The 23,344-nt window shown below is 41.3% G+C and overlaps 1 protein-coding gene across 1 annotated transcript; it reads right to left on the bottom strand.

Moving 5' to 3' along the window:
* Positions 1 to 1,651: 1,651 nt before the first annotated feature.
* TRPV3 (transient receptor potential cation channel subfamily V member 3) lies at positions 1,652 to 22,176 on the bottom strand (the record flags this gene model as incomplete). Its single annotated transcript, XM_082294691.1, is given in 21 exon segments — positions 1,652 to 1,746; positions 2,195 to 2,265; positions 2,877 to 2,989; positions 3,412 to 3,683; positions 4,018 to 4,084; positions 4,561 to 4,726; positions 5,367 to 5,440; positions 6,016 to 6,117; positions 6,542 to 6,700; positions 7,374 to 7,550; positions 8,183 to 8,463; positions 8,657 to 8,797; positions 8,983 to 9,159; positions 9,451 to 9,608; positions 10,253 to 10,339; positions 11,923 to 12,027; positions 14,464 to 14,586; positions 21,837 to 21,897; positions 21,900 to 22,072; positions 22,074 to 22,143; positions 22,146 to 22,176. Coding segments are annotated over 21 exon segments (2,703 nt in total).
* Between the last annotated feature and the right edge of the window lie 1,168 nt (positions 22,177 to 23,344).

Here is a 23,344-nt window from a genome sequence, read left to right as displayed (position 1 = left end):
TGGCTCAGCCTGGTTCCTGAGTATGTGTGAAGAGGTATTTTTTCCCTTTGTACAAAAACTGGCACTGAAAGAATCCAAACAGACCTTGTGCAGTCCTTCCTTGGCAGCTTCGGTGCAAAATTAACCAGCAAAGCTTAAAGGTTCCAAGACCGCTGGAATTTTTCTTCTCATCCTCACAATCTCCTACTGAGAAAGCCAAACAGTGCTCAGGTGTTACGTGGTCTGTGGGTACACAAATGTCCTTCCCCTCAAATTCCTGTGCCCTGCCAGAATACAACTTCAGTTTCCTTTGGATCCCATCCATCCAGGCCATGGCTGGAAACTCAGGACACAGCATCTGTAGGAGGCTGGTTGGGCAGCAGGACCCACGTTCACCATCCCTGTAAATATCTTTGCATTATCCTTCCCACTGGAGGGTTCCCTCACGCTCTCTTCTGTCTTAAGAAAGTCTTTTGGATCATTTTGCCCACAGCTGCAAAATCCAATGCAATTCTTATTATCATTCAAACACAAAACTGAGTTCCCCTGAGTCTTACCTAAAATAGCACCTTTAAAACAGGCACCACATGAATAATTCTGATGAAAAGCCGTGACACTGGAGACACATGTTGATTGAAATTTAAAAGTACACAGAACAAATGTTTCTCCTTATATATACACACATAAAATAGAAAACTAAAAATATAATTCATAGTACTTGGTCATCACAGGCAGTGAAATAAGAGCTACAGAAATGCATTACAGAGTCCTCTGAATGAAAAATAAAGTCTGGAATTGCATTGCATTGAACTCATTTTGTTCATTTGGGGAAGAAATACTGACTACTTATTTTCCTGAAGTGGTTGAATGCAAAAATTAATTCAGAAGAACTTCTAGTGTGGTAACTTTTTATGTAGGAAGATGCAACAGCATGGAAAAGCCAAGGAGGAAATGTAAAGATGATGTGACTGGAGCAAATGTCCTCCATCAGGAATTATATTTCTGCCCTGTTATTCTATGGGAAGGCACAGACACACAGCAATAAATAAACAGCAGTAAACTCCACGTTATACCCTGGGGATTGCACAGAGGAAAACAGATCAGGCAAAGATCCTTGGACGTAAGGAGGCTTTTTCCAACTTGTGGAACCAAGCCTCCAGTAACACTGACAGTCAATGCAAAAGCTGCAAATGTGCCCAGAACATTGTTATTTCAAAATAACCTACTTCATTTAGTCGTCTTCAGAACTGAAATGCTTTGCTTTTCTCCATGACAAGAACCTTTTTTTTTTCTTAGTGTACAAAATTAGTTTCTCATGAGTAAGAGAGTCCAAAAATCAGCAGATTGGGATCATGATGACCTTAATTTTCCACAAAAGGAAGAAATATCTCACATTTGACCTTTTTTATCCAGTTAAACATCTCGAGCCAAGTTTGAGGAGCATCAGGCAAACTTGGACAGCAACAGTTTGAGAGGCTCAGAACTGACCCAGTGAAATAGTCCCATTTATTTCAGCTCAGTTGCTCTGCTACATGGGTTCAAGCCATCAGACTGTGTCACTGAAAGTTTGTGTTCCAGCTGGTTACAGCTGTCCAAAACAGCCACAAAGCTTTCAGCATCCACTGCTGATGCTTTTAACCTTCAGAAGAGCCACATGTCAAGCACAGCACAACTAGACAGAAGTTTCAGGCAAATCATCCATGTCTTCAAACGTATTCAGGGTGTTTTTGCTATTAGTTCTTGAATTATCTTGAATTTTGCTTGGATCTGCAAAAAAATGCATTGTAAACAAAACAGGATATGGTAGAAACTGTATAGGCAAGATCGGAGTTTGGCGCTTCTTTTTGTTGTTAAAAAGATGTATTTATTTAAACAGCAAGCTCTCAGTTTGCTACCATATCTTCTACAGACATTTTTCATCCCAGAGGGAGCTCATTTCTCCAGGACACTCCTGCCCTGGCAGCAGATGGATGTCTCTGATTTCCTGGCCAACACTTATGTCATCCAATATATATACTACAAAACTTGTTTGTAACCAGCCCTCTCCAAGTCTTTAAAAGTAATTAAACACCACTGCCATATTAACCATTAGTTTCTCTAGCAATAACGTGTGGTTTAATAGAAGAGTTTATATTTTTAAAGGTATAAAACTGTATAAAAAAGCATTTCTAAGAAGAAGAGATTGTACAAATAAGGTGTCAAAATTCCACAGTACCTGTTGGCCCTGGATCTTCATTAATAAATGAAACATGGGTTTTCCACTCGGTCCATTTCACTTCATTAATCCTGTTTACATTGTACATAAATTGTGTTATCACCATGCATTATTCCCCAGCTACATCATTGATCTTCCCCCTTTATTCCTTCCTGGGATTGTGACATTTTACCACCTGGTTTGTTGGGACTAAAAGCCTGAATGTCTTTTGCAGTGTTAGGCACTATATGAACATGAGAATAATACTAAGACAACTTCATAATTTCACACATTGGTAGTACAGTCTTGAAATATTTAAATATTTTTCATTAAACAGCGCAGTTCTTTAATATGGTAATCATCAATTACCAATCAACTTAACTATGATTGCTTTAAAGCTGACATTCAAAGGAGATTATGATAAAGTGACATTTACTGCAAGCAGATTTGATACTTCTACAGTAAAAACACAGGAAGATGAAAATCTGCTTTCTTACCAAAAAATTGTCTACATAAAAATTTATACATTTTCCCTATTTAAACAATTGGTTACAACTGAAAAAGAAACCAAAGAATATTTTTGTACATATAGCATAATTTGTAGAGATAATAGAAATATTTTAAAGAGGGTTTTAAGGAGAAATAAACTTGAAGCAGCATAAAGAGAGCAGAATTGATAGCACATGATTCTATGTTGCTTTACCTTAAACACACCCTGGTGTCATTTTCAGCCACTTTACACCGTTCTCCTAGCTGGAATTTTTTCCTCAGGCATTTTGGTAAGAATTTTTCAAATTCCAAAATAGTCCTGGCTCTCTATTGACAGTAAACAGTTACATGAGTATGGTTAGCCATGCTCTGATTTCACAGCATGCAGTTTATGACAGGTCAAACCTCCCCCCACAGCCAACACCAACAACAGCAAATAACACATCACTGATGATTTGTGCAAATAGGGATTCACAGATTCCTGGAAAAATAGTGGAACACATCATTCTGTGACATATCCAGGGGAATGAAAGTCATGAAGGTATGTGACAGTGCATGGGTTGGAAATCCAAGCCATGATATCACCTTTAGGATTGTTAATTCCAAAGTTACCACAATTCTCTAATACTGCAATTACTTTTTCACTCCCAAACACAAATGGGGATTATTGTTAACACCCAACCTGTTCTGTCAGTGTGAGGATTTCAGCCCAAGCACCTGCACTCCACCAAGCAAACTCCCAAACAAACCTGGAGTTTCCAGATGTGCTCGCTCTCCTTAGAAATATCCTCCACTGTTTCTCCCATTAATGCAATCAGCATGTTCAAGAGAAGAACAAAAGTCAACACAACGAAAGTTATGAGGAGCAGGAGAAACAGAACGGGGTACTTGGAGTTCTGCTGGATCTCCAGGTCACCCAGTCCTAGGGTGAGCTTGAAAAGATCCATCAGGACAGGTCCCAGGCTGCTGTTGGAACGGCATTCCCCACCCTCCTGGCACGTCTCAATCAGTGCAGCAAGAGCTGGGAAGAAAGCACAAGGAAATTTTGGTCACAATTATTATTTAGGAATACAGAGCATTTCATCCCAAAGAACTCAAAATGCTTAAGAGAGCCAGAGCTGCCCAGCCACAACACACAGCCAGATGACAGCTCCAGGAAGCAGAAAGAGCCCACATCCAAATGAAATTCCAGGGATTTGAGACTGAGCCAAATCCCTCATCTGTTCACATCTAAACTTAACATCCAGAAGAAACCCCAACATGAGCTCTCATCATGAAAACAGGGTTCTTATTCATAATATTGCTAAAATTTTTACTCACACAGAGCATCAGTGCTTTTCTCCAGTAATATTTACCTACACCAAATCCCAGCAAAAACACGATATAGACAACCAAAAACTTTATCACATCTTGCAGGATGACCTAAAAATGGAATGAAACAGTGGACAGAAATTAAAATTCAGAACTAGTTTTGTGCTTATGAATTCTACAGGGATACAGGGGAGGCACACACTAAAGCATCAGGCTGCTTTCATTGAGCAAACAAACCCAAAGGTCTGATTTTTTATCTCAAGCCTGGTGTGTTCTTCTGAGAGTGACTAATTCTGTACAATACAGACATTACAGATTCTGATGCAATTAAATTGCAGAACTACATTAGCTGGAAAAAACACAAGCTACTCACCTATTTAATGCAATAAGATGGCAATATGAAGATATAAACTAGTTCCTGCTATTTAAATGATATAGTGTGTTCTGCTGAAATAATAGGTAAAAACTGGAAATAAAACATTTCAAAATTAAGTATAAATTACATATAATTGCTGAATAGACTTGATTTGGATTGTGGAACAATGGAGTATCATTGTAAAACAAAGGAAAACAAAGGAAAAACTTGCCTTTTGAATCATCACACTGTAAATGCCCATGGACTGGAAACCTCTGGTGAAATAGAGCATATTGGCCCAGCCAAGGGCCATTGCCAAAACAAGACACACCAGGTGTTCTTTGTAGGAAAACAAGTACAAAAAGACAGAGAAGATCACAAGCAAAGCTTGTATAAAACTGTTAAAAAACAAACATATATGTAAAAGAGAAATTACTAGCACAAAACCAACAACAGAATGGAAAAATACGAAAACAAGATTTCTTTTCTCTTTATGCTTCATTTGTTATTTCTTGCTGCTTTTTATTCTCCCCATGAAATTACCATTATAGTTTAAAGATAAAATAGGTCAGTGCAAGCGGTATATTAACACATAAAGATTAAACTTATTAAAGCTTAATTTAGGTAAACTATTCTCCCCAAAACAGCTGGTTAATGCAGATTTTGCTGGCAGAGACATTAAAAATCTGTCTTTATTATAATAATATCTTAGAATATTATAATATCTTAGAAGCTATTTAATTGCAGCTTTAGCTTAATGAATTGATAGAATAATTACAGATTTTTCACAAACAGGGAAGACACTGGTAGGTGGGAAAAATCCACTCCATGCCCATCAACCCTGGTATTGTTACCAACAGAGCAACCAATAGTTTGTGTTACAGAAAAGCTGCAGGTAAACTTCCATCCATCCCTCTAAAACTGATAATTTCAAGGAAAAAGTGAATATCTGCTACAGGAGCACATTCTCTGTGACCATGAGATAGGGAAGGATTTTATATACAGTATAAAATATACATATATACATGTCAAACTTACAATGCAAAGTGGAACCAGGCGTCAGAGAGAATTGACTGCAGGTCTGAGGGCCTGAGCAGGAAGATGGCTACACTCTGTGCAGGCAGATACATAAATTACAGGCATGGTGGAAGAGAAAACAGGCCTCAAAATCTATTTTTCAAAATAGTTTAACTGGTGTTCAAAACCAATCCATCTACTGATAACACATGGTAACTTCTAGAATTAATTTTTTTTTTGGGCTGTAAATTCAAAGATTAAAATTCTGTTGTCTCTGGCATAGTTTCAGTTACTGTTTTTAATTACTTACATTAATTGCCATTACTTACTTACATTTGCCATTACTTACAGTATATGGCAAAATTATACCATGGGATTTCTTTTCATTACCAGTTGCAATTCAATTGTCCTTAAAGCCAATAATTTGACAATATTGATATTGATCTCTGCATTGAAAATTTGAAAGGAAAATACCCTCATGTTTGTGTCACAGTTGTATTCAAATATATAAAAGCAGGCTCATTCTGAATAAGTGATTGTACCAAAGATTTAAAAATTACATATATCACAGATACTCCACGTGTATTGCCAATATCATCATCAGTGTATTCATAAATTTAGAGAAGTTCTTTACGTATTTTGTTATGTATTTGTTATTAAAATGTCTTACCTCTTTTATGGCTAAAAATAGTGCTCCTAACATAACCATCACCTGTCCTGACAACTGCAGCCACCCCACCCCACGGGTCAGAGCGAGTGGGTAGGGAGGAGCCTGCAAGACAAATCCAGAATGAAAATCTCAGTTCCATCCCTGAAGGGTAAAAGGCAAAGCACCAGAAACCCTCACACCCTGGGGTTCACAATTTCTTCCCTTCCAGTGAGAATTTTCTTCTTATTTACACAATCAGCCCCCTAAAAGAAGTGTTTGAAATATCAGAAGTTTCTTTCTTAAAGGAAAACCAAAATACCTTCTCCACACTTTCAGAAATTTAACAGTCTTTGTATCATGTATTTGTATTTTAGGTCACTTCCACAAAATGCAAATGTGATGCTCCCACCCTGATGTAGGAGAACCTGGTCTCTCTACACCCAGATATTCAAATATCTGGTTTTATTTCAGCATTTTAGATACAATTCAGGAAATACTCATGCATTTTAAGTCAGTAAAATTGGTGAGATTCAGCTGCTGTACTCACTACATTTTCATTAGGCCTGTGGTAGGAAACCAATGTTAATGTTACATTGTACAGGAAATAAAAACAGCAGGACATGAAAAACATGTGCCGTGCAAACTTCTTCCATTTCATCCTCAGCAGTGAATTCAGAGGCTCCAAAGTCAGCATTTCGTGACGATTCTGAGGAGAAAGAAAGACGATTTTTAAAAAATTAAATATTTCAACTTGCTGCCTGTAAGGAAACTGAATTTCAGGCATGAATTTTGTGTATTTCATTCCATTCCATCCTTGCTGCTCTGGAAACACCTCTGTGCTCAGGGATGTGTCAGACCCACCCTGAGGACGGACAAAGGGACAACTCCCCCTCCTGCTGGGATAAGCTGCCGTTCTCAGCCTGGTGAATCATGACTGAGCTAAAACTGCCCTGTGAACTTCTGGTCCTGCTTCCTTTGGAAGTTTTGCGGCTGGATTTGAATTCAACAAATGCAAAATTCTGGATTTGAAAAGCAAAGACTCCTAAACACCTAAAATACAAACCTGTTAAGTAAAGTTTATTTGGTCTGACCAGCTCGGCCATATTTATGTTCCTCTAGAAGGCAGATTAAGGTTTCAAATGCAGGAAAAGACACTCCCAAAATACCTCACCTGTGTTTCAGGAGCTGAATATGCATATTTGCTTACAGTTGACAATGTCCAGAGGTATAAAATTTATCTTGCTCCTGATACAAAAACTGAGAACCAAAAATTACTGTTTACTTTTAGAAATAATTAGTTGGTTGCCTAGGCTGACACATCTGAAATGGGTGTGCTGCTAAAAAAAAATACATTTTTTATTTAAAAATAGGTAACTTACACCAATATTTGTATTATAGACAATGATTTCCAGCACTGAGTTGTCAGCAGTGGTGTCCAGTTCTGTCAGATCATACAGGGAAGACTGAACAGGACCATAGGCCCAGTCTGTGAATTTTCGTGACAGGCTCCTGTTGGGTTTCTCTCTGATCTCTCTGCTCAGGATGTACTTCAGAATCTAAAACATGAACAGCATCATTTGTCAGCAGCTGTGTTGTTCATGGGAAAGGAGACAGCACATGACCATACTTGCCCAAACTCCCTCCTTTTACCTGTTACGTACAGTTGTGCAATTTAATGTATTTGTAATTGTGTTACTCAGTGAGGGGTGCTGGAGATAGAAAACCTCTAAGAAATAAGTACAGCATTTTTAATGCCTTCGGATTTTCTCTCAGATATTTTTCTAAAGCATGAAAGCACAATTTTCCATGTACTCATTTTTGCTTTCCTTTAACTTAATTACTTTCTAAATCATCCCACTGTCAGTTCTTTATGCTGCAGTTGATTTATCAAAACCAAATTCTACAGCAGCACAGCAGAGCAGTTCTAGTGAGCTCTCTGGAATTGTCTGGTGGTGAATGCAGAATTTCTGTACAACAGAAGGCTGGTTCTAAACAGCTTGTGTAGTTTGTAGAGGGGGGGAGTTACAGAGAAACCTTGAAGCATAAAAACAACGTTGCAGTGGAAATATTTGTTTGTGCTTTGAACCAAATTAGCTCACCAAATACTGATACAAAACAGCATAACCAGCCTGGAAAGAGATGTGTCAGAGCACCAGTTTCTCTTAGATGCTACTGAAATCACACCCACCTCTAATTTCCCAGTTTTTGCAGCTAATTGCAGTGGTGTCAAACCCTCCTTATTTTTGGTTGTTTCCAGATTTCTGTCTTTACTTTTCAGCAGAATCATATCATACATTCTGATCACAAAGTCATTCTGGGTTTTGGAGTCCTCTGCCACGGTAACTAACGCATGGAGGATATTATTTCCTCTGGAATCCTGAGAGGAAATATTGGTCCTGGCATTGTCCATTAACAGTTCAATTATGTCAGGCTGGTTGGTACATGCAGCTAAAGCCAGTGCAGTTTCACCTACAGGATCATAAAATGCAACAAGTGGTCATGTTTTATTTCAGGTATTCAAATCAGAAGAGAAAATATTGTGTTAAGCATACTAATATATGAAAGTACATTTAGATATTGATTGTACTGGATTGAGCTCTTGTTTTATAAAACTTTGGGCATTACTTCTTAACTTTTCTAGAAATATCTCAATTCCACTTACCAAAATAAAAGCCTTCATGCTTGTGTTTGGGATTAAAGAAAATACCCTGGGCACGGGCATTGACATCAGCTCCTTTTTCAATGAGGCTCTGGGTGATTTCATACTGTCTCCTCTCAATGGCAATATTCAGAGCTGTCTGGCCTGAAAAAACAGACACAGGAACTTAGGGCTGAGCCTCTCAAACGCACTCTGAAACATTAATGATGTTTCACAATGGATGGCACCAGGGATAATGAACAGAAGTTGGTTTAAGGGATTTAAACCATCATTATTTTATGGATGGCATGTTGAACCATATACCTGAAACTGCTATCAGATGGCAATACCTTTATATGCATCTTCTGTGTATGCTGCATTAATAAATCTCTCCAAAATGCCATTTTCCTCTGCAAAGCACAGGAGCATGTTCACCATCTCGTTTGTGTTCTGGTTGATGTTCAGCAGAGCTTTCATCAGACAAGTTTTGCCGGTGTCTGAAGCTGTGAATTTTTTCATCAGGTAATCTACAAGAGCGAATTCTGAGATCAGATCACTGTTACTCATTAAACTTCTGTTCATTAGGGGTGAAATCCGAGGGATACAGAGGAATGTAAACTATTTGCCAAACCATGACTCCATTCTGCTCACTTTATATTTGAGCACCAAGGCAACCAATGCCCTTGGTTTTCCTGTTGGGTGTCCCAGTGCCTTAACTCCCAAACTCAGAGGGAAATAAAGACACTTCCCAGGTTTAGACTGCACCTGAGCCACCAGAAGAGCTGGCAACTCCCCCCCCAGGTTTGTGCCCAGCTCACCTGGCACGGGCAGGTTGGTGCAGGCGCTCGATCGCTCCTTCAGCTCTGCCAGCAGCCGCTGCAGCTCCTCCACGTTCCCCTCGGACACTGCCCGGAACAGGTTCCTCTTCAGCTTCTTCCTGGCACTTGTCAGCTCAGGGCCTTGGGATGTGTTAGCACTGAATTGTGAGAAACCATCATGAAATTGCTGGTTACTTTATCCCGGTTTATTTTATTTTATTAATGAGAGGAAAACCAAATACAATTACTCGCCCCAGACCACATGAACTTGCCCCACTTCCATGGATATCTCAGAACATTTCCCACATTGCTTATTTGCAAGGAAGTGGGCTATTGAGAGGGGGTTTATAATAAAACACCACATTTTTCAAGTATTTTGTGTTTTTTCCAGTTTATCCATTCTTCTAGGAAAAAAGCTGCTCTCCAGCTGCACCTTCTCTCTCACAGCAGAAGAGACTTTAACCTCACATCTTACACCACTTTCTGATCATCCTTTATTCTGGAAAAAGGAAGAATTTCATATTTCCCCCGATCAGAAATAGTCCATGCCTAATTGTGGTGTGTAGGTCCTGTGTTGCCATTATGATAAAACACACATTATATATAAAGGATCCTCACACTAAGTATGAGATTTGAGAGATTAGAGTTGTTTATTTCAACATTTAATTATTGAAGAATCAGAAAGGCATGCACACACATGACCTTTTTTCCTAAAACACCGCACGAAAAATAGGTAATATCTACCCTACCACAGAATTAATCAGCTGAAAATGTGCTGAGAAATATTTGTGTCTCCACTCACCCACAACTCTCAACATTGGGGCTGTATTCAGTGGCATCATCCTGAAGAGACTGTGGGGAATCCATGTCTTCCCCATTTCCAGATGCACTACAGAGAACAGAAAAGCACATGTGCCAAGATGCTAGCAGGTATTTTGGCAGATTGCATGAAGAAACAGTCAATGGCAGGACAGAGTATCTACACTGGAGCTTAAATTAGTCCAGTTTGACATCGGCCTTTTAATTCTGTCATTTTATCTCCCACAGGAACTTTAAAGTGAGTGATAAAAATGAAGAGTCTCGCAGGATTTTATTATATTTTTTAAAAGACCACATTAGGAAAGCAATCTGCTTTGTGTTTTGCTATATTATTTCACTACAGATCCTGAAACTGGGGGAACTTTTTTCTTTTTTTTAAATGATCACTGCTTTTTTATGCATCATCCTCAGTGCTTGAAGCTGACATTCTTCCTTTTCACATGCTTACTTTGTCATCTGGCACAAAACAAGTGTTAAATCAGTGGCAGTAAGTGGGTTGCAAGCCCACAATGAAAGTGATTTACCTAAAGATTGACTACACAGAACACTGTAGGCAACTCAGGAGTGTTTTGTGGCTGGCTTGAAAGAAATTGAGGACTGGGCCCTAAATAGATATTTAGATGATACATTTAAAGGATTTTCAATTGCATTGATATTTTGTAATTGCTGTACATAATTTCCACACAGTCCTAAAAGCAGATCTGACTTAGAAAAATTAGAATAAATGAGATTTTTATTTGTACTTTTGTTTTCTCTAAGGTTCAGATTGGGTGAACTAACTCAGGTTAATAATTTAGGGAATCTGAGCTATTAAATATTGATCAAACAGATGCATGGACAGCAATGCAAGAGTTCAGCACTGCTCTGCAGGTATTCCTTTCCCTTTGAAATAAACCTGGGAACTCTGAGTCCATTCTTACTCCATCTGCCACTTGTCTGCAGAAAGCTGAGTAATGTGGTGACAAAGCACATGTGCAGGTCACTTCCTGAGCAAGGGGGAAATTTGGACACCTCTCCTCTGAAACCAAAATCAGCCTGTCAGCTCATTCCTAAAAGCTGACCAGACATCCTCAGACACAAAAACCTTTGGCCACTCTGGGTCTATGCCAGATTTGTTACGTATTTCCCTTACTCGTAATTATCAGCTGTTAGCACCCCACACATTTTTTTAAAATTAAGTGTATTCTTCCCAGTCATAATTTTTCTCTATTCATTCAGCATAAATGGCTGCTTTGAATATTTCAGATTCAGCATTTCCACATTTGATTGTTAATGAGCAATAGAGGGAAGACATCAGCAGCCAGCTGGGAACAGGGGTTGCTAAATTAAGCTGTGGCCTTCACACAGCAGAAAACACTCAAATGAGAGCATGGAGTTTGTTCTAATGCATCATTAATAAGAGGCTAAGATTAAAAAAAAACAACCTATTTTAAATTTATTCCAATCTGAGGCCTGATTTATTCCATGCAATTGACAGCAGTAGATAAAACCAAAGATAAATCTCCAGTCAAGTTCTGTCTTTGAAGTGACCAAAAACTATGAAAAGTCATGTGAAATCCTGGCACTGAGGCCCAAGGAGAATTAAGGGGAAGCTGCTGGGAAGCAAATAGGTGTATTTGCAGCAGGACCATTGCTTGTGCATCTGTAACTTACCACGGGCGGATATTTGAATCCATCGGTTTGGAAAACACGGGGGGAGAGGTGTTATTGGGAGTTGCACTGCTCTCAAAGCCATCAATCTCCAGAAAAAAGTGGGAACTGTTGAAGACAGTGCAGTTTAAAAATATCAGTGATAAAAGGCAAGCCCAAATGTAAACCAAGAAAAGAACTACCAAGGGCAAGCTTGACAATTAATCTCTCCTGGCATTAAACCTGACTGAGCTGGAGCAGAGGCTTATCTGCTTTCCCCTGAGGGGATCCCAACCTCCAGCCTGTGCCCAGCTCTTCCAAGCAGGCAGATGGGCAAAATTCCCAAGGTATTTTTAGAGCACATGGCATCAGATCCCAACATGTGTAAGCAGCAGTCTCTAAACCAGCCTTGCACCCAGCTCCTGTCCCTGCCCAGCCACACGTGTGTCCTGCACACACAAATGCTTTTTGCTTTTAATCCCAGTCCCTGCTTCTCCAGCCAGGAGCCATCAGGATGGATCATTTCAAGCCCATCAGCAGTGATAATGATGAAATCAGAAAGTTTGAAAGGTCACATGTTCAGTGACATCAGGCATTTCCACCAGCCAGGCCTGAATGTGTCCTCTTGCCTGCATGACATTTAACTTTACTTTCCCTAAAAATAATTATATAAATATTTATAGTGAAAAGAAATAAAATTTGAAACAACACAGAAAAGGTAATAGGAAAGATTTCACCTTCTAAAAGCCTGCAGAGTTGAGAGGCAAAAATCAATGACTTGGTTTTACTGGATCTCAGTAAAACTACTCAGCTACAGCTCACCACAGGCAGAGGAGTTTCAGTGGTGGAAGCAGCAACTCCCACAGGGGCTGTTGTTCAGAAACCATCTTACATTTCTAAAATGTTGCAGTAGTCACCTGGAAAACCTTTCCAATTCACCTAATATTTATGGGTTTGTCCACAGGGCGTTTTTTTCTAACTGCATCTTCCCCCAAAAAATCTTGTTGAAGTAAAGTACAGGTACTGCTGCTAAAATGCAGTGTTTCATTACTGAACAACCTGCTGATATTTGCTAAAAACAGCATTATCCAGTTCATCTCGTTTTCCAAAGGCTTGGTGGTCGAGGTGTTAATTCTGGCACCCAACAGCTGGAAAGGGAACCCTGCTTTGGGGGCTGACAGACCTCACCTCTCCTGGCTTGTGGGGATGTCATGGGGGGAAGAAACACCCCAAAAGCCACCGTGCAAAGCAGGGTGCCATCAAATAGCCAGGTGCTGACGTGGCCGGGTGCTCTGCCCAGAGACATCAGCAGCCTCTGACAGCCTCCTCCCCGCCTGCCCCTCGGATTTCCTGTGCTTAATTACAGATTGTCAGTCCACCCAAATTCCAGGACCTTCAAGCAGGGAATGCCGCTTCAAGAAAGCGAATATTGCCAACACACGCTGAGAGTGAGAAACGCCACCCTGGGAGTGCAGCAGCTGCTGGTGGGGTGGTTGGAGGCAGAGTTTTGAAGGAACAGGATAAAGCAGCATTGGAACATATAATTAATAGAATATGTTAAAGCCCTGCATTAAAATCCACGTGATGTCTGTGCTGTGTGTTACAGGAATGCTGCCAGCCACACCCTGAGCTCTGCGTTGAGAGGTGGGAAAAACCCCAAGGTTACTGTTCCTGAGGCCACAATGAATGTGAGATAGGAGTTAAGTAATTGAGGGCTTGGCTTTGGCAATGTTCTTGTAACTACACGGTCTGCCATAGAATCGCCCCTTTTTGAAGTGCTGGGTGTATCACGAGCTTTTCAGACACTTTGTCTCCCTCATATGTCACTAAAGAGCTTCTCTTTTTGAATTTAATGGCAAAAAGATAAATTGGACCACCCAAGCAGTGGAGCTCAAATAACTAATGGCACAATTCCTGTGAAAAGTGATTCCTCTGATTATTGAGAATTATAAATGTCAGAACAGCCACAATTGGCCAGGCCTTCAGAGTTTCAGAAATTGCTGTAATAACCAATAATTATCCAGAATGAAAAGTTTATGAATGAAAATTCATCCTCACTCCACAGTAACTTAGTTGACTTCATAGTATCAGGCAGGAATTACAGCTTTTATTTCTCCATTCATATTAAATACAAACCCTCAAACCCTTTATTAATACTCTAATATAAATTATGAATGAAAGTGAATATTTTATAAAACAGCAAAGAAGTCTCATTCATCAGAATAATGAAAAATAGAGTGAATTTAGGTTTCTGTTTGTGGTAGGATTTTCCAAACCTCCTGCTCTCCCAGCCCTCTGGCTCTCCACAATCTGTCACATTTCCATGTCAGGCTGAGTTTGAAATGCTCCCTTTTTTCAGGCCAGCAACTCTTACATAAAACCTGGTGTGTTCTTCCATGTGATCTCTTACAAAAAGATCACTTTATGTATGAAGCATTAACTATCGTTAGATCAGATTCTTGTGAGGTTATACAGAACAAAGATGTTGGTGGTATTTCAGTGCAAAGATCTCCTAAAGGAGATAAAGCAGGGAGTTTGAGTGGTTTAGACTGAGCTGGAGCCTACCTTTTCTTGGTGGGAGTGCCTTCAGTCACCTTTTTCTCTTGCTGGTTTGCGGGGGGAATTCCAGGTGGGTTTGTTTTCTTGCCCATTAGTGGAAGAATTTCGTTGTTATCTTTAATCATGTTTCTGCAGTAGAGAGATGTCAATTACTTGACTCCTCTTCCTTTGAAGAAAGTGTAGTGACCAAATTGTCTGTTTACAGCCTCTTCACGTATAAACACACAAATATTGATTCTTTTTTCCCCAGAGTTTTTCATTTTTCAATTGTTAAGCACACACCCCCACCATTTCATGCATCAAATGTGGAAGGTTATACACATGACTCATTAAATTTCAGTCTATGGCAAGTGCCATTAAAAGTGGTACCAGGAGAACCTTAAATTCAAGCCTGCGCCTAAATTAAACTGAAAGGGGCCTGTCAGTCACAGTGACAGTGTGTGTTATTTAGAGAAACATAAAGAGCACGATGACTTTTATAACTAGCCCTAAAGTTGTGCACATTTACAGTTAATCTGAGCAGTCTGCTCTTGTCCAAGATAACTTCAGAAAAGTGGCAAATTCCAGGAAGATCTGTGCAACAGAAAACAGATGAAGGAAGGTTCCAGATGTGAAGAGAACAAAGAAAAATCTCTGAAGGTTCTCACTGCATTGGAACAGCAGAAGCAGCAGACTCTGAATACGATGCCCAGGCTGAGCTCAGCTAAACCATCACATGGATAACATCCAGGACTTCTATCCTGGTGATGTCCTAACATTTCTTCAGGAAAAAAGAAAAAACCCATGATTCTACTGGATGGAAATGACCACCAGCACATGCCACAAAAGGATCTTGATGCATGTTACCTGCCTAGGAACACCCTGAATTCTGTCAGTAATAATGAATAACCATCTCCCTGTTTCTCAATCTAATACTCAAGGGCATCATTTTAAATCACCCAGGATAATTTGAAGGCAAGAAGGTGAATTCAGGATACATTAAAATTCACTGAAGGTAAACCCAGTAAGATTTATGAGGTCAGGGATTCATTCCCAAGGAAATCAGGGGAGTGCCCTCCATACTCAAGGACAAATGGTAAAAATAATTTGCCTGCAAAGTTTGAACAAAATGAACTACACATTTTCTCCCCTCCTACTCCACTTTCCTCAATGTGACAAATGTACACAGAAACTTTCTGCTCCTGTCACAGTGCTGTCAGTGTGCCTTAGCACCAGGATTCCTTCATTATGGGACTATCAAGATACAGAAAGCAGATTGGGAAGAGTGTTTGAAAAGACATGACACCTGGTATGAGAGAGGAGCCAGGAATATCAAATACACTGGTATTTGAGTGAAAGTCTATTAATGCATAAACAACAAATGTTTAATTATGGCAATTTTCAATCCCAAGTAGAGAGAACTGAGAACTTACAGGGTCCAAACACTCCTAAGTGCAGCTGTAATCTCTTGGCACTCTATGGAATAGGAACTTGAAACATTGGAAAGGACTCCTTACCTTGTGAAGGCTGGCTGAAGAAACAGGCATGAAAATAAATTTTTATTGTGTTTTCCACCATTGGCAGGTGTGTTCACCCTAGGAAACATTCCTAGTTTGGATAAATTCCCTAAGAATTCATATCACAGCTTTCATAGAAATAATTTATAAAGGGAAAATATTTTTACTTGCATATGAAGTACACCACAGCTTTTAGTAAATGCAGAGAAGAGCTGAACTTGGAGTTGCCACGATGGAGGTGGGAAGAGGGGGTTTGTCTGTGCCACTGGAAATGGCACTCACGTAGTCCCCAGACACATGTTGTGTCAGTGAATACACTGATAAACATTTAGTCTAAACACAGCTAAAACAAATGACTGTTGTCTTGCTTAGTTCATAAATAATTCTGCTATTTGCTTCTTACCAAGTACTTAAAGAATACAAAGCAGTGTGTAGCCAAAAACATTTCCCATCCTGAGGAAGATGCAAATGGGATACTTGGCATAAATCAAATATAAGGGGACCGTGGTGGTGATGGACATTAAATAGATACACAAAAGAAGTGACTTTAAAGGGAGAGAATAGTTGGGAACAGACTAAAATATCCAAAAGTCAACAAAAGGAGTTGCCAAGTTGAGAAGGGCACAGCTGGGAGGGGTGTGAAGTCAGAGGGGTGGGAGAGTGGAATGAAGAGCTGGAGAAATAAAGATGAAATAAATTCCTAAGGCACACAGGGAAGAGCCTCCCGTTTGTGAGTGATGCTGGAGCTGCTCAGAGATGGCAACACCTTCCTGCAAGGGCAGCAGCTCAAAGCCCCATTTGCAGTTGGTTTTCACCACAGAGATTTTAGCAGTGACTCAAGAACAGGCTGCACCTCTGAGGAGAGGTGGGAAATTATCAAAGATAGCACTGAAGTTGTGTTGGATGATGAAGGACTGCTGAACCATCAGTGATGTAAGGAAGCAATTTGGGAAGGAAAAAGAGAACAGATTTCCTTAAGTATAGAGGCACTATGCTTTCAAAAGCAGAGATGTGACTGTATCCCAGCCAAAAAGTCTATTTAAAATGAGATCTGAGTCTGCCCAAGTAAATAACTGCAGGCACCACAGCAGAAGTACCTTGTTACAGTGCTGAGGTAGCGTCTGTTTCATTTTTAATCACAATTAATTGTGTGCTGAGATGAAAACTAAGCTGGGCTTTCATCAGCAGCTTCCAGTGCACTATCATTTTCTGTAATCTATGACAGATAGAGAAAAACAATGCAGCAGCCTGAAAAGTGTCTGATCTAAGTAGTGTAGCTTGTGTAACCTGATACAGAGTCTTGTCTTTGGCTGTAACTATTTTCTACTCCCATTATCTCGTTAATTGTCACTTACAGGCCACCAGAGAAGTGGCTTATTTGAAGTGGGCAGCAAGACAAAACCCCTGCATTGATTTACAGTATTAAGAATTACTTTGAAGGGGATCTGAGGACACCGAGGGCTTGGTATCTGACCTCCAGCGTGCTGGGGGTAAGAAAAGGGAATTTATCTGTAATGGTGAATGGAATTCTGCCGTTTCTACACATTATCACAGACTCACCTTCTGCTTATCTGAGAACAAGAAAAATCACATGTATCTGTATCTTTGTATCTCAGTAACAGTTTATATGACGTGGCTAAAGAGAGAATCCTACAAATCAGAAGAAACACTCAGCTGTGATGTTGTAGCACAAAGGTCTCCTCTTCCCTGGGGGCAGAGGAGGAGAAGTGACTGCCAAGAGCTGTTTCATTCACAGGGGCCTCACAATAGACCACGACACTTTCCATCACCTACGACCTAATCCTTACTGGCCCATAAAAAATAAACCCCCTCCCTGAGGGGAAAGCTGATAAAACTTCATTCTGACTTTTCTGCATTATTTATGAGTCCTATCAGCAGAAAGTTACACTTGGTAGGAAGAGCTTCATCTTCCTGTGAGATATTTAAACTTTCGAGGGGCATTCATAAACATCAGGTGCCATCAAAAACGTTCTTGGTGAGAAATTTTTACTTTCCCATGAAGGTTTTTCCTAACAGAAATTTTTAAAAAACTCTGAAAAGCAATGTTTTTCCCTGAGGAAAAATGCTTTGAGATTATTTACCTGCCTACTTCTGAATGAAATAAAAAGAAGACCTTTCCTGAGTTGAAATAACTTATTCTACTAGTCTAGGGATTTGACTTTCAGTGGTCACTAAGTAGCTGAAACTTTCAGTGGAAGATGAATATTTTAGGTTGGACTCAATCTCAAAGGTCTTTTCCGACCTAGTTGATTCTGTAAAGTTTAACTTGTATGATATTATGTTTTGGATCCCCTTGGCACAGGAATTAGGAAGTGCAACAGTGTTCCAGGCTGACAAATACAAATTAAATGAGGCCTATCCTTCCTCACTCCTGAATGCCCAGGAATCAGCGTGGCACAGCTCAGGAGAGTGATTTACAGAGTAGAAAAACAGAAAGAAGCACAACAGAAACACATTCTCTCTGTGAAGGATGGGTTTCATCTTTGTCTCTGGAAGATTTCCCTCTCTCCAGAAGCATCACACCCCAAACACCCCCAGAGCTCCCGGAGCACTCACCCTGCTCACGACACCTCCATGTCAGCATGGATGGATCTGGGCGGCGAAGATCAAAGCAGGGCCCCACTGACAACATCCAAAACTCATCTGCCAAAGGAGTAAAACCACATTCAGGCTCCAGACTATCCTAAAAACACAAAACCACCCTGCTCCAGGCATCCGGTGTGCTCAGCTGGGAAGCAGAGCCAGGGAAGCGCCGAGGAACCGCGGCCGTACGGGGTTTGCTCCATCTGAAATTAGGGAGCAGGGAGAAACTGGCCAGACAACAACTCTTGACTTCAGAGCTGCCAAAGTGGGATGACACACACACAATAATTACATGCTGGAGTGTTACTAAAGCTGAGTTGCTCACAGGTGTCTTCATGGCAGCACTGGAGTATCTCAAGCGATCACTGCTCTGCAGTTGACACGCTGTTTGCAAAGGAAAATGGTTATGCACCTGCATTTGGGTTGTAAATGACACCCTTTATGTCACACTCCATTTATTATACAGCATGGACCTACTCAGAAGGCAGAAAGCAGAAACGAGGAAATGATCTAAGTGCTCCAACAAGCAAAAAGTTTTGCTGTTACTTTGAAAAATTACAAACTGAGTTAGAAAATCTTATTCTTTCACAGTGCTGTCAGTGACAACGTGGCAGGTGTGTTTAAATCTTCCCCTGCCTGTAAGAGTTTTGAATGACTATGTCCCCACAGGGGCTGTGGGAACACAACCAGTTGGGTTTCACATCTTTGTGTCACTCTGTGCTGCACCAGTGGCAGGGAATGGCTTTTCTACTTTGGAGCTGTTGAGCAATGGTGAATGCAGAGGGACAAACCAGAGGAGTGACCAAAAGTTCCTCTGCTCTTTTTATAGTCTTTGCATTATCACCAGAAATAGGATGTGAAAAACTCGTATGTCTTTGCAGTCAGACCTGCAAGGTGTACTTACAGCTGCTGGTCTTGACTTAATCATCAGATGGGAGTTCAAGGGGAACTATGCAGGCAGCAAACCAGGAATCTTTTCTCAGCTGTAGACAAGGGGGGAAAAAAGAGTCAAGTTTGGGCGGGTTGTTTTGGTAGGAACTAGACTAAAAATTTGGAGGTAAAACCAAAATATCTTCAGATACCACAGCCTAGATCTAGACATTTTAATCCAAAGATTATGGCATTAAAATGCATCTACAAACTTAAGGTAAGCTCCTCCTGTTCATAAAGTATCTTTAAAAACAGGTCTGCTGGGTATTACATTTGCCTCAGATCTTGTGTGAAATGCCAGGAGCACTGCACAGTTCCTGGTAGTGAATCAGCTCCCCAGGAGCTGCGTGGGGAAAGGGGCTGTGCCTGGGCTGGTTGGATTTGGCACTGGGGATCCCTTTGGTTGGAGGTGCTGAGCACACATCCAGCTCTGCCTGACACAAATTCATTCTCTATTCCAAACCCTGTGCCAGGAAATGTTGTTCACATCTTGTGCCTAAGCTGAAATGTGACAACCCAGAGTCAGCTGCTTTGATGGTCTTTTACCTGCTGGTGTAAGAACCTGGAATAAGGACTGGATCCTGCCATTCCCTCCTTCCTGGGAGAGCACCAGCTTGGTTCTCAACACAAACGGAGAGGAACTGTTTAACTGAAGTCACTCTGAGGATGGAAACAGGCAAAGCCACATGAAATCTGGGTGAAGGCGCATTTGAGGACTTGCTTTACCTCTGATCAACCACAGTAATAGAAATCCTTTTGCTAAGGAGAGAAAACGAGCTTGGCAGCGAGCAGGACTTTGAACTTGGAAAGCAGCTATATCTGAAAGCAGCCAGATCTGTGTGGTTTAGCAGAATACAGGACCCAGCAGCAAGGTCTATTTATAATGTTGTTGTGGAAGTTATCCAGAGAGCAAAAACTGGGACGAGCTGCAGCAAGAGAGGCAGAGCCCTGCTCCCAACCTGCCCATGGCAAGGTGCAGGGACTGCAGGAGCTGCCAACAGCTCACACACAGCAGCTCCACTCCATCCTGCCTGCTCTGTGTTAACAGCTGCTCCTTGCACTGTGAGGGCAGCCTTGACTCCCTGAACCCCAGAGTGGCCTTTCCTCTGCAGCTCTCAGATTCAGGGAGCAGGAGCCCTGCCTGGTTTTGGCTGATCTCCCTGAAAACAGAATTTTGGGGTGCTGTGAGCCTGAGCAGAGCTGCTTGTGAGGACAGACTTAAGAGCCAGGAAATGAGAGGCAGAGCTGCAGTCAGTCACATCTGTGCAAACATTTTCTTACAATTTTAATCATTAACGTGCTCAGCCTTTATGTTCCCTGCTCCACCCCAATGTTTCTGACAAGGCCAGCATTTTTCAGGAGCCATGGAAGGTTTTGCAAGAGGCTCTGTCATGACCATGACCATTTTATAGAGTTTTACAGCAGTCACCAGCTGCTTCAGCTACTGAAAAGATGCCATAAGGGTCAAGAACATTAATAACACCTATCTCTTATTAAAAATTACTTGAAATTTTCAGCTTTGGACAGTCTGTGCAGCACAAATAAGCAGCAGAAGCCCTATGTGGCATTAGTTTGTTTTCCTAGCAAGTGTTAGACTCAGTAGAAACCAAATGAGCAAGATGCAGGAAACCCCAGATGGGAGGGAATGAACATTTGGAGATCTGCCATCTGATATCAGCGAGTCAAAGCTGCATTTGCTCTTCTGCTCATACAGGACACCATCCCAGGCAAACTCACATTAGAAGTTATTCAGATTTTGTATTCAGTTCTGTGATTTTTCAGTACCCCAGCAGAGTCACTAAAGGGAAAAGCCATTATCTAAATGCATTTCCAACCTTGGGTAACAGCAAGAACAATTGTAAATTACTTATTGCCATCATTCCACTCCCCAAGCTCCTTAAAAATAATTCAAAATTTGGGAATTAAAACACTGGGCATACCAGTAGCAGCCCAGTTCCCCATAGCATAGCATTTACTTGATTTACAGGAGTCTTCCATGATTTTTCACTGCACTCTCCTCACCCCTCCCCTTGGAGTTAAACTTGTCCTGGGATCACCTCTGTGTGCTGCTACACAATGAGCTTTTCTCACCTCTCCAGGCAACTGAGTAGCACTTGCAAATATTTACATATTATGCTCATAAATTGCAAGATAAGAGGTTGCTTTATGCAGCTGAGCAACAGGAAAATAAATTAGCCTGCAAGTGTCTGACTATCACCTAGCAGGAGACAGCCTTGTGGGAAGTCATTCCAGGAAAATACTGGGATGTCACTTACCAGTTGGTGCAGTCTGGGCTGCAGGGACAAGTCAGCCTCGTTAGCAGTGCTCTGATGCACATTTGTATAGCACACATGCCTGGAGAGCTGATTCCCAAAGAGCCCTGCCATAAAAGAACAGCCCCACACACAAGAGGATGGAGAAGGGTCACGAGAGGATGGAGAAAGGTTGCTGGAGCCTCCATCACAAGTATATTCCCTGCAACTGTGGCACTGAGCAGCTTATTCTTTTTGCTCCAGCAAAAATGATCCCAATTATTTCCTATTCCTCCAAATGACACTTTTTGGACCCAATTCAGGCAGCCCTCCAGCTCTGCCCTGAGAGTCCTGCTCAGCACAGTGAGGAGCTCCACTTGTGACACTCAGTCTGTCCCTGCTGTTGCCTTCCTTTCTACAGCAGGGAAAATGAACATTTTTACTCTGAATTTGAGCAGCACCCAGCCCAGCAGTGCCCTTCTGCATCATAGCCAGGGCTCACATTAAGAGCTACAGAAAAGCAGATAAAAGCTTGATCCTCTATCTCAGCTTCTACCTATTCCCCCCAGCCAAAAAAAGCAAAGCTCTCTCCCTTCCTCCCTTTTTATACCCTCTTCCCACCTTATAGAGTGCTCACTTCCACCTGAATCTCCCTAATTCCCACACCTGTGGCCAATTCCCTGTGCAGGGATGGGCTCAGTAATGATTAAGTTTGAAATAAGTGCAGTAAAAATCCACTTCATGTAAGTGGCATCAATATTTGACTTCAGGACACAGTTATCCCTTCCCTTGGCAGAGTCACAGGGCTACCTAGGAATGAGATAATGACAAGCAATGGGAAGAATGGATTTGGGTTTTTTTTCCAGTGTCTTTTCCTGCCACTGTCAGTGCCCCTTGCCTCTCCTGAGGGAAAAGCCAACAGCCCAAACCTCCAGAGTCCTTTGCCAGCCCCCACTGTGCAGATGTGCAGGTACAGATGTGCAGGGTGGTGGCTGCTTCTCTTGTCCCTGTCCTGGTGCATGTCCTGCTGCTGGTGCTGTGGGTCGCAGGCTGGGCACGGGCAAGGGGGAGGCTCACAAGGCCATAAAACCTTCGGAGGGAAAAATAAAACCAGTTTTAAGACCAGGAGAGGGGTTTTCCTGCTATTGACTCTTGGTTCAGTGAGCCAGGAGGGAGCCAAGCCTCCTGTGTGACACATTTCAGCTCAGTGATGTCTCCCAAAGCACAGACCTCTCCTGGCTGCTGAGCCTCACATTCCCAACTAGGTCAGGGTTGCTCTGCAGCTGTTTCAGGCTGAGTTTGTGAATCTTCAGTTGTGGTGCAGAGTTTCTGGTAACGCTGAGCAGCGCTGGGGAATGAAGTAACATGAAAATGCCTCAAGGAATACACTGTGAGGAAAGCGTGGCCCCACCTAAATGCTACATTATTTTTGGCTCAAGTTAGTGCTGCCACTGTTTGACTCAAGTAGTTTTTGGAGGGTGAGCACCAAAACTGGGGAGGAACCTTCATGTTATAAGAATTTCAGGTTGAACCAATGGTCCAGTCATTTGGCTTTTAAAAGCATCAAACCTCCTTTTTTAGAATGGAAATATTTTATCTGTCTCA

Source organism: Coloeus monedula (assembly GCF_965178545.1).
Source record: "Coloeus monedula genome assembly, chromosome: 20".
Lineage (NCBI taxonomy): Eukaryota > Metazoa > Chordata > Aves > Passeriformes > Corvidae > Coloeus > Coloeus monedula.
This window is presented reverse-complemented; position numbering and strand designations above follow the sequence as displayed.